Consider the following 11856-nt stretch of genomic DNA (forward strand, 5'->3'; position numbering starts at 1 on the left):
TTTAAAGTCACTGTAGGTCATAATGAAAGCTTGAATAAAACTCAAAGCATCAGTTTATGCATCATCTCTTAAAGTTTAATGAAAGACTGTGGGAGTCGATTGTGACATGTTGATTGTGCAGCTATTGCTCTGAACTCTATATATAATATCAGAGAAGTGCAACAAAGCACTACAATAGCTGTAGTGAATGAGGAAGTGACAACTTTTTTTTCCTGATTCCCTCAGCTCGTAGCTTTTAAAAATCAGAACGTGTATGGCATGAAATCAAGGGTTTGGAAGGTTTGAATTCCTTTCAGACTGATGGAAATGTATTTATGTATTTCTGGATTAAACATGAAGGCTTTTCAATCCGATTACCAACTGATTATTTGGATGCAAATAAATGTAGTTAATGTGGTGAGGTGGATTTGGTTGGACTTAGGCCATAGTGCCGCCTACTCTCGAGACAGGAAGAAATTATGATTTAGCCAGTGACTAATAAAGCAAGAACACTAAGGGACAGCAAAACGGATTCATTTTCCAGAACACACTATTTTAATATTGACAGCAACAACACACTATAAGAAGCAGAATGTTACATTATTTGACAGCAACTAAAGGACTTTTACACCGGACAATAAAAATCACAGCAGTACTGCGGACAATAAAAATCACAGCAGTACTGCGGACAAAAATCACAGCAGTACTACAGACATTAAATGTGTATAAATGAACAAAATTCTTTCCAATGGATATGCTGGTAATCCAGCTTCCTTCAACATTGATGTGACGCAGACAAATATCACTAAAATCTTTTTGACAGACTTATTGACAACATTCATTTCAGTTTCCTATGCAAACTCATATCATGACATAACCAGGCACGACATGTCAAATTTCCAGGGATAAGTAATGTGACCATCCTCAATGAAAAATAAAATCCTGTGCAAAGCAGCCAATCAGAACATAATTGATGTATAATACACAACTTGGAAGACCAATTTTAGAATCTTAGACCAATTAAATATCTTTCTGGACGGGGCTTCAAATCCAAATCCCCACTGACACATTAAAATGTGGTAATTAATGTATAGAAATTACATAAACATATTACCAAAGCCAAAAAAAAGGTATTTTTGTGCTTTCAGTTTGACAGCTAAGCAGCCATTCAAACAGAAGATTTCTTTGTGTTTAAAAACATGAGACAGGCAGTGGAATGGGGGGGGGGGGGGGGGGGTAAGGTCTAGAGAAGTTCAGAACTTGATGCTAACTTTTTTTTATACACAATACGCATAAGTGCAATGGTTAAACATCCATCTTGTGCATGTTTACATAGAAAACAATGGAAAAGCAGCGCAGTGAAGTGGAAAAACATGTTCTGTGTGAACAGCCCCTAATAGCATAGCATAGTGCTAACTAGTTAATCAAAGATCACAATTTTTGAGAACCAGGAGTTACGAACGTCCACCAATGGGAAGAGGAGTCAGTGAAAGATTTTGTTGTTGCGGAGATGACAGAAATGACATTTACCATGTTGTCGTGCCACACCTGGCTTGATCATGGTGTGAGATTGGTATGAATTACATGAATTAATCCAGCTGCAACTTCAGAATTATGTTTAAATATCTAATTTTGTCCCCTTAATGCTGTTAACTGAAATTTCTCTGTGGATGGACTATTCCGAAATGTTCAAAACAAATATCACATTACATGTAACACTTAAATACAAAGTGAATTTGGGTCTGGGACCATCTACATGATACTAATATGTTCTGCTCAGAAATCCACACAATAAATTAGTGAATGACGGACATAACTGCCACATCACAAGCAACTGAGCAGCATCTGTTGCTCCCTTTTTACTAAAAAAACGCAATAGCTACATGCTTCTCCCACCTTTTGTTGGCACATGGTGTCTAGTCCATTTACAAAACCAATGGCTGAGCAGGTGATTTACTTCATTAGGAAGTCAGATAGTGGCAGCTGAACAGGTTTGGCAGTCAATAACAAGTTTGACTTAGTCTGTGTCTTTTCCTAGTCCAAAAACGATTTTATAGTCAAAAGTGACTATGTCCAAAGTCCCAATAGGAAAGACATAAGAATCCACAGTGGCATTCAGTGGTCCTGGTTCTCGCTCTTCACGGGGGGAAACATAAGACCTTCGATGTTCTCCAGATCTGCTGGATAGGCATGATTCTCATTCACCATCTGACTGAAGTGCGCGTCGTTTATAGACGACATGTTCATCATAGGCTGACTGACGTTCAATTTCGTATCTGTGCAATCTGAACCAAAGTTGAGATCGCCATGACAGAATAACTGATTAAGAAACTGGTCTGAACCTTGCTGGGACTGGTCTGGTCTGAAGCTGGCAAGGCATTGGGAAATGCCTTGGAGGACGGTGTCCAAAGTTTCTGGGTCCAGGCTAACACAACCATCCTCTTGTTTAAAGTCTTCATTATAGTGAATTTCCTCCATGACCTGGGCTGGCATGTGGACGCCTCCGTCCATAACAGGGAGTGTAATGGAAGCATTGAGAACGTTACAATCGGGAGGGGAGTAGAATGAGTTGTCAAAATGCTGTGGCATGTGGAGTTCATTCTCAATGTCTTGATCTACAAGAGGAGGGAAATAAAACACTGATGTAGTCAACAAAGTTTGAGAGAGCGATGTTAAGGTATCGGTTTATTTTAGAAACATGCTTACTTTGAGGAACGCTGCATGTCTCGCTGAGCTTTACATCAGACTTCATTTTCCTCTTGCGGTTGACTCCGTAAGGATCTGCAAATCAAACGAGCAAATCAGATTAACCTTCCTTCCGTGTCACAGGGTGACAGGAGCATGAGATGGCACTGACTATAACAATCATTTGTGTTCAGTAGACAACAGAAGACCTATTATGAAGTATTACAGTTTCCTCATGCATACTTTCAGTTTAAACTACTATAATGCTGCTATTTATAATGAAAAACTGGCACACCCTCTTTTTTGCAATATTTTAGAAACCAGAAAGAGAAGAGCTGATTCATTTCTGGGATGTCTGGGCGTCTTTGCTTCAGTTAACCGTTCTATTGGTGTACTTTTGTATGCTATTACTTTTAAACACAAGAAACCTGAAATACCATAACTGACATTTTTAGGACAATTACACCTCAAGAAAAAAAAACTAAACTTATTTATTTACAAATAAATACATACTGTTATTCAGGAAGGATGCACTAAATGGATCAAAAATGATGATAAAGAGTCAAAACTTTTACATTTCAATTTCAACTTTGCTTCTTTAAAAAAAATTCTGTAATAAATTATCAGTTTCCACACAAATATTAAGCAGCACAACTGTTTTCAACCTTAAAAATAAATGTTTTGTGAGCAGCAAATAAACATTGTAATATGATTTCTAAAGGATCATGTGACACTGAAGACTGGAGTAATGATGCTGAAAATACTACTTTTCCATCACAGGAATAAATTACATTTTAAAATTACATAAATATTATGTAATAATTTTTAATCAAATAAATGCAGCCTTGGAGGGCATAAGAGACTTCTTTCTGGTAAAATTTGTTATACTTCTTAAATTTGTTTATTTTAATCATTTAATATTTAAACAGTATAATCCTTTCATCCATCCATTCTCCAAACTGTTTATCCTCAGTAGGATCACACGGATGCTGGAGCCTATCCCAGCGTCTCTAACAGCGTAATATTTAATTCATTTAATTTGATTTACTAAAATATTTAGCTTTTGATATTGGGGTGAAATATACCCCAGATATTCCCTCACAACTGTCACCTAATGTTGTCTATTTATCTTGTCTTTATATGGCGTCTGATAACTCACCTGCATTGTCTGGGACGTAAGTGAACTTGACTGGCTCGCTGTCCATCCGGTCAGACAAGCGGCGAAGACACACACTGACCTCCACCTCCTCAGTTATATTCTGCTCCCTGAAGGGTGGGGACTTGAAGACGATGGCGATTTGCCGGTGGACATCAGTCTGAGCAAACTCCGCCTTGGCCTCCCAGTCGTCCTTGCTGAAGATGATCTCAATGTCATCTATGGAGGTTTCCAGATATACAAATGAGTCCTTTTAGAACAACAGTATGGAAGAATTTAATTTGACATATTTAAAGTCCACTTACCTTTCTGCACTTTGTCACAGAGCATGTAAATTTCAGTCTTTCCTGTGCAGGGGCCTCTGACAACATTAAGCCGGTTGATTTTCAGCTCTGCCGTTGTGGTCGCCTCTAATCAGACAAACAGAAACAATCCAAACATCATCTCAGAGAGTTTGCAAGCTTGAGTAGAGTAAGTTTTTGGCCCAACATGCATCTTGCTCTTACTCTTGTCATAGATGGGGCTGGAAATCACAGGGGCGAGGGGGATTCGATCTCCATCCTTTCGTTCCAGCTCACACTGGAAACACAGTCTCACCACGTTCATGTCCATGTCCTCAATGCTCTTAGAGTGGCCCGCTGAACAAGACAAGACAAAAACATTCAACAGATGCACATGCTCTACTACAGAGGGAGAGTATTATTATTAGATTTTATGGAGGCTGCTCACTAACATAGCCACTCAGTCTGCAATATTCAACAACTCACTGTTAAACGGATCAATATTCTTATTCCTCCTCTTCTGAAGTGAGGCATCAAGTTCCTTCCTCCGCACACACTGGATGCCAAGATTTGCAAAGCTGGAAAACACCAACATACTCAGGCAGGAAATAACAATTTTACTCTCAGATCACGTTCTGCTGACCATGCTGCTGCTCAAAACAGTGACGTTAACAGAAAGATACCTGTGTCGACGAGTGCTGTGGGGATTGATGTGGATGACGCAGATGCCATCTGCACAGTCTTTCCCGACCAAGCAGTGTGGGTGTGGGCGGTACGGGATGTCCTTTGTCACAAGAGATACGGTGACCACCACTTTCTTGATGTTATCAAGGGGCCCTTGTATCTAAAACAGGTGAAAAGACAAAATACAGTTTTACTTTTGCTTTCATGCTAATTGGGTCTTTGTGGTTGCATTATTGGCACAGGCTCTTGCATTGAAAATACCCATTTAAGGACATTTCACAATGGCAAAACTGACTAGTGAGTATGTTTATTTGTGTGTTTAAAAAGGTAATTCCCTCCGTCAGAGCCCACGGGTTGCACTCCTCCCCAGCGAACTTTCAGTTTTAACTGCAATTACAAGTTTAACTTGATTTCATCTATACTAAACCACAAACCAATAATGGGGGAAGCCCCAATGTTATGGTATAGTCGGTGCATTCCAGACACACCCACTGAATCAAATAAGGAGTGCAAATCAATTTCGAATTCATGTAAATGGAAAAAACGAGCAACGGAAATTAAATAAGTTTTACAAGGTCTAATCGATGATGTCATTTTAACCCTATATGGTCAACGGTTTTACACGCTAATTTCTATGGTCTCTAAATCATCCACGTGATCAAAACTTTAAGGAAAAACTAATTGATTGATATAGTTTATGCTTTTTTTTAACAAATAAAAGGCTTTTTAGTATAAGTCTAAAAATGTCCAGTTGAAGTAAGAATAATGTTAGTACATTTAATATAGTTAGTACCGGTAATATTTCAAGAAGAACATCTACTGGACTGAAGAAAATTAGCTTTACTTGATTATCCATTATCGTTTTTAGAAAAATCATGTTAAAATGTGGGTATCAAACATGATACATCAGACTTTTGAGGAGTATTTGTGTTCATCTATCAGTCATCATTGTGCATTGCATTTTATGCTTTGCCCCCAGAATAAAAAAAACTACAGAGCTTGGATTATAAAACTAAGCACTTAGTAGGAAACATTACTGAGAGATATTTACACATTTTAAGTGTCTGTTGATTTATCAGCTATCAGAAGCTGCACCAAAATTCATAATTTTGCTCAGTATGGGCCTCTGAATAAAACTGTTTTTGTCCTCCTCGAATATGAGCTCCATATTCTCCTATATCATACTATATGAACCATAACAGCCTGATGTATCAAGTACAATACTCAACAAGAAAAAACTTTCTTTTTTTTCCCATTTGTTTCAATAGACGTTCCATTTTAAAAAGGTAGATTCTTATGTCAGGCTTTACAGGGTTAACTTATTTAACTCCTAAAATTACATTTGGCGACTCATTCATTAGCATCCATCCCAAACCTTCTTCCTCTGACTCACTTCAATGGCAGGCAGGGTCTTGCTGGAGTCAGTGCTGTTTGCTCCGAGGATGCTGCCCGCGGATCGTCCCTCGCACTCATAACGAAATCGCATGCCGCGCTCCTTCGGCTGTTCCACCACCACCAGCTCTGGCTTTTCCAGGAATTGCTCCAGATGTTCTGTTCCAGTCTGCTGAGGATGAAGTCTCTGGGGTGCTAAAGATGACTGTCCACGTCGCTGGCTTCGCATGGAATGCATCGGTGCCATACCATCAGTTTGCGCCGTAGGGGTCTGGTCGAGCCTGTATGGGTTCTGAGAAAAGAGAGATGCAAGCTAAATTTTAAAATATGAAGAAAATTAATGGTGCTTCTCTGTAGAAAAGATCTATGCTATACAATTGCAAAGGCTTCTGAATGGCTTTTAACAAGTCGCTATACGATATTTATGGTGTCTGTTTACGAGGGTGGTTACTAATGAAGAAAAGTAACTATAAAGATGGTTATAATAATAATAATAAACTTTACTAGTGTCCAAATCAATGCACAATTACATTGTTTATTGTAAGTATGTGCTGCCTCTTTGTTGTCTGCCACTTTAAATAATGTAGTCGCGGGAATTCGGATTAGCTTCAATGACTTTGTTTATCAGCTGCAAAAAAAAAAAAAAAAAAGTTTTGAAAGTGATTCCAACGATATCACTTCTCTGGGTCATTATTGTTGTAGTTGTAGTGTGAATTTCCCTGTTCTCGTTGAATTAGAATGATTATTAAAAATTTATCGTTATAATTACCGCCCCTGGTGTGGCTTCAACAGCAGGATTTCCAGAAAACAAATAAATGAACAAACAACTGAATAGAGGAAGAGACAAAATATTTAAACAAACAGACAAAGCTTTGCCACAAGGGTTTACATGTTTAAGTTAAAAAAATAAATAAATGGCTTGCAAACACTGAATAATTTATTGTCAAACCCCCACACAATGATTCAGCAACACAAAGCCTTCAGAAAACCACATTAGCTTGTTTTATTACTACATTGGAATCACGTTCCTTTTGACTTTCCAATTTTTGAAATCATTAATGGAAACAATTCACCTTCAACTCACTCGAAGCAACCACCAAAAAAAAGAAGAAAAAAAAAAACAGCAAGAGAGAAAGAGAAAGTGAGTGTGTGAAAAAGAGGGTGATAGAGTAGAGAGAGTGAACAACAGTTTGTTTTTTACATGCAGATATTGAACACAAAGAGCACAATTACAATAACAAGAGCAATAAAAGCATTTTTGAGGAGACAACAGACAAAAACCAAGTCTGGACATGCCTGAGAACGGACTCAGATCGCTTACACAAAGAGCCGCTGAAAAGAGCCAGAAGAAGCATGGTTAAGAAACAGGAAGCTCACATAGCTGGACGAAAAACCAGCCAATGAGAAAGTGAGAAGCAGAGAGGAGGGTATGAGACTGAGTGTCTTTTGTATGGATAAGAGAAGCATGAGCGAAGAGAACGTTAACTGAAAGTAGGCATCGAATTACAATCACCCATCAGAGAGCAAAAAAGCCTGATGTCATGAATAACAAGTTTCGATATCTACTAAAAAACAAGACATTTTATATAGAGAGCGAATACACTCAATATGCTACAGAGTTTGATGCATCATTCATGGCCACAGTACAAACAAAACAGGATGAGTTACGCACCAAATTCAGTTGTTAGTGTTAAAGGGACAGTTCACCCAAAAATGAAATTTCTGTCATCATGTCATTCCAAACTGGTATGACTTTCTGGAACATAAAAGAAGATATTCTGAGAAATGTCTCATTTCAGAAGTCAATGGTCATCTGGTTACCAGCATTCTTCACAATATCCTCTTTTCATGTTCCACAGATGCAAGTTATTCATACAGGTTTGGAACAACATGACAGAATCTTCATCTTTTTAAGGGTTTCAGAAGACTATGTACAATAATAAGAGTAATGCCTGATCTAGAAACTGATACAACGACTGCTCTTTTGGTTTGTTTTAGTGTGACAGCAGAAAGACTCACGTGTGGAGCTGCTCCTCTGGAGACCAACACCGGTGCGCTTCGCCTGCTTCTAGGCGGCGGATCTACTGGCTGGCTATCCTGGTCCACAGGTGGAGGAGGAGGACCAGGGAGCGTTACGGTCCGTTCTTTGATTGTTTTCTCCAAAAGGTATTCATTTATCATATCTGAGGTAAAGTTTTGATGATTAGAAACACAAACTCTAGTTAAAGACATCACTTGAAAATACTTTTTTTCCCATGTGACACAAAAGATGTTAGGCAGAATGACACTCTTGTGTACTTTCACTGCATGAAAAAACAAGATGACTCGGGCTGCATAACATCTCCTTTTGTGTTCCATAGGAAGTCTGAATTATTGAACTACCCTTTTAACACACAATATATTAAAGAACAAATAAAGTGGACCACCAAGGTCACATCTGCACTCACCTAGATCTAGGCCTGCACAGGGAGGCGTGATGGGGGAAAAAAGACAAGAAAAACAGTTAAACATGCGCATTTCCGGAAAACGAAACTGAAAGCAACTTTTTATTTATTTATTTAACACAAAATTAGCTGGTAATGACAAAGTCGTTTGATAAACGTGTCTGCAGCCGCTTGATTTTATTACCAGCTAACAAACAAATGGCTTACAATGACAGACAGATTATAAACATTATTTTTGCGACAATAAAACCGTAAAGACATTCGCGGGCCTGTGTTATTGTTTCAATCCAGGCCTGTAACTTTGGAAACACCCACTTCTCTTAAAAACAACTTCGTTTCGATGATATGGCGATAGCTGCCGTTCGAGTTGAGTGCGAAACGCGTACATAATTCATCGCTTAGGCGTAAAGTAGAGCAAATGAGTATTGCTAAAACACGCTGAATCAGTGACAACAGGCCCGAGCTGAAGATGAAGCTGAACTGACCTCCCGCTGCGCCGCTCCGGTTGCTCATGTTTCTCATTGCAGGCGCGAAGCTGAAGAAAAACGAGTCTCGTAGGTTCCTCCACGGTCGTGAGTCGTTGTTGTGTTGAATCGTAGTCCTCCGAAACCGCGATCAGATCATCAGTCCCGCGTTAAGGACTAGCTCATTTCCGGTTGCTTCGCCTGAAGTTAACGGAAGCTTTTTGAATAAATCTCGAGAGCAAATGAGAGACCGATGTGTCTGCGGCTCCTCCACTAACGATTATGACTTGACAAACACATTCGCTCTGCAGTTTTCTTTCACTTTTTCTCTCGGTGAGCTACAAGAGGTATGATCTGGTGGGTGGAAATCCCCCTACGTCACAACTGGGGAAACCCCAAAATTCATCACCATGACAACGACTAACAGGTGAGTTTCAAGAAAACGCACCAATAACAGGTAACGCCGTCCTAACATAACCTATAAATAAATTGTTTGCATTATATAAAACCGAAATGTAATTAAATTGCTTATATAACAAAAATAATAATAATATAAAATAAATATATATAGTTATATTGGCACTTCAACTCTTCATACATACACACATGCACATACATATATATATATATATATTAAATATTAATAAATAACTTCCAAGTAGCTCTGACAGTGAAAGGGTTGACCTCTAGTGTAAAAATTGCAGAATAACAACGACTGTTGAAATGAGGGCTCATTTGAGCCTGTTGTTTTCATCTTTTGTTAAAACAGCACTGTAATGTAGAAAAGTCTGAGCCGCAAATAACTTCTTAAATCTGGTTAAACCGCCTGTTTAACCATGTTTCATTTAAAAGGTAGGTTTATGCAAATATCGCCTGCACACCAAGTGCCCACATAGTTTCATAGAATATACAAATTAAATCACTTGACATGTTCGCTCGGGTCGTGAAGGTCATATGACAGACGTGCATAAAACGATCACGTGAATTCCCCCACGCGAAGCAGAGCCCCAAATTTAGCAAACAGCACTTGGGTTCACGGTTACCATGCCGTCACCAATCCCCATCACCCGACTGCTGCCAAAGGGTTTTGGGCTGGAGTTTGGGGCGTGCAGCAGCCCAATATCCAAAACAGCACGTGGATCTACGCTGCGTGCGCCCACAAACGCGTTTCACGGTCAAATCGCGCACAGACTTTGGTCCTCTGTGATCCACTGGCGAGAGCTGCAGGCTCTGGAGCCCATCGGCAGCGGGGGATTCGGTACGGTGTTCAAAGGCACGTACTTTTGACGAGACTGTGTGAAAAACAAGCTGGCTTCGAGGCAAAGTTTCTGGGCGGAACTCCATGCAGCGCACCTGCGCCATCAAAACATTGTGCGCGTGATCGCAGGCACCACGTGCTCTCCTGCGCACCTCAACACCAAAGACAACATCGGGACGATTGTAATGGAGTTCGCCGGCACCCTAAACCTACAGCAGGTCATTTACGGACTCGCAGACCCGTTGCCTATGGACAAATGCGTGAGATATTCAATGGACATCTCGCGTGTGATCCAGCATTTGCACGCGCACGGCATTGGATTTAAAACCTGCCAATGTTTTGTTATCAGAACAGGGTGTTTGTAAGATTGCAGATTTTGGGTGCTCTTTCAAACTATCGAGTAAAAGCGACACCGTGACGCACCTGAGTGAAATCGGTGGCACGTTTACGCACCGCGCGCCCGAGCTGCTGAAGGGAGGGGAGGTTTCTCCTTAATCGTTTGGCATCACGATGTGGCAGCTCCTCACCCGAGAGCCGCCGTATGAGGGGGGCAGACAGTATATTCTGTACCGTGGTGTATAATCTGCGCCCTTCCATCACAAGGGATGTTTTTATCCAGTCTTCTCTTGGACAGAAGTGTCAAAAACTGACCAGTCTGTGTTGGGACGGCGACCCCAACATCCGACCCACCGCAGACCAGCTTCTTAATCAACTTTCCATTTTATTGTGACTTTTGCACCACATGGACCCTCCAGACTCCAAAAAAAAAATCATTTTGAATTTTTATTATTAATTTTGTAACCTTTTTATTAAGCAAATGTATTTTAAATATCAAAATATCTATAATTAAATGTTGTTTAAAGCGGGCCTTTTTCTGTTATTTTGTAATATTTCTGAATAAATTTATCTATGTAGTTGATATTTGCTTCATATTTACTAAGAAATGTGAGGTGAACGTTGATTTAGGCTACAGTACCTAAAATAGTTTAGAAGTGAAACAGAATTAGTACATTCGTTTTACTTTGATATATTAGTAAATAAACGTTAAACGTTATTTAGCTTGTAATTAAGCACGTTTTATCCACATAAAAGAGCCAAATGTTTAACAATTATGATGTATTTACATGGAGCGGGTCGCCATGTTGAGCAGCTGAATTTTACTCTTTATTTCGGAAACTGCTTTGTTCTCGGTCAACTTTGATCGCAGAATAAATGAATTACGAACAGAGCATTTCTTAAGACACCAGTGACTGAAAACTTTTGCATAATGCTGCATGTCCGCCGCTAGGTGTCAGCACAACATATAAAAACATCTGAGTGCATTTTAACCTGATTTCATTTGTGAAAATGATCACAGCTTTATACAAAATAATTTGCTTTCTGCAGCTCCATTGACTATTTTTCGCTTATATCATAGAGTAGGTGAAAAGGCAGAAGACATGATAGTGAAGGTAAATTTAGATTGGCGAATGTGTATCATCCAAAATTCTGGGAAAGCCTTAGAGAAATGGTT

General features: G+C 39.4%; 1 protein-coding gene and 1 pseudogene across 3 annotated transcripts; one reads left to right on the forward strand and one right to left on the reverse strand.

The window, feature by feature from the left end:
- Nucleotides 1-512: 512 nt before the first annotated feature.
- On the reverse strand, nt 513-9471 carry LOC306854505 (transcription factor RelB-like). 2 transcript variants are annotated; one of them, XM_079392598.1, is made up of 11 exons: nt 9107-9271; nt 8625-8636; nt 8197-8360; nt 6179-6469; nt 4785-4945; nt 4588-4679; nt 4327-4458; nt 4126-4230; nt 3824-4039; nt 2686-2760; nt 520-2594 (listed from the first exon to the last, which is right to left on the reverse strand). In XM_079392598.1, exons 1-11 carry the CDS (start codon nt 9141-9143, stop codon nt 2095-2097), a joined length of 1785 nt encoding a protein of 594 aa, XP_079248724.1. In that variant the 5' UTR covers nt 9144-9271; the 3' UTR covers nt 520-2094. The 2 variants fall into 2 exon arrangements, with proteins under 2 accessions (XP_079248725.1, XP_079248724.1); XM_079392599.1 differs by lacking the exon at nt 8625-8636 and having other exon boundaries at nt 513-2594; nt 9098-9471.
- Nucleotides 9472-10129: 658 nt separating this feature from the next.
- Nucleotides 10130-11122, forward strand: LOC306854277 (serine/threonine-protein kinase mos-like; annotated as a pseudogene). Its single transcript has one exon. The product of its transcript is annotated as a serine/threonine-protein kinase mos-like (transcript).
- Nucleotides 11123-11856: the final 734 nt, after the last annotated feature.

Source organism: Barbus barbus (genome assembly GCF_936440315.1).
Source record: "Barbus barbus genome assembly, chromosome: 34".
Classification (NCBI taxonomy): Eukaryota; Metazoa; Chordata; class Actinopteri; order Cypriniformes; family Cyprinidae; genus Barbus; species Barbus barbus.

Bases quoted from the DNA above. Each gene is read 5' to 3' on its own strand.
- LOC306854505 (XM_079392598.1), bottom strand. From the start codon at position 9,143: ATGAGAAACATGAGCAACCGGAGCGGCGCAGCGGGAG. The intron at 6,470-8,196 runs GTGAGTCTTTCT...CTCTTTTCTCAG, and splicing joins CCAGAGGAGCAGCTCCACAC to AACCCATACAGGCTCGACCA. The intron at 2,595-2,685 runs GTAAGCATGTTT...CTCCTCTTGTAG, and splicing joins GACATGCAGCGTTCCTCAAA to ATCAAGACATTGAGAATGAA.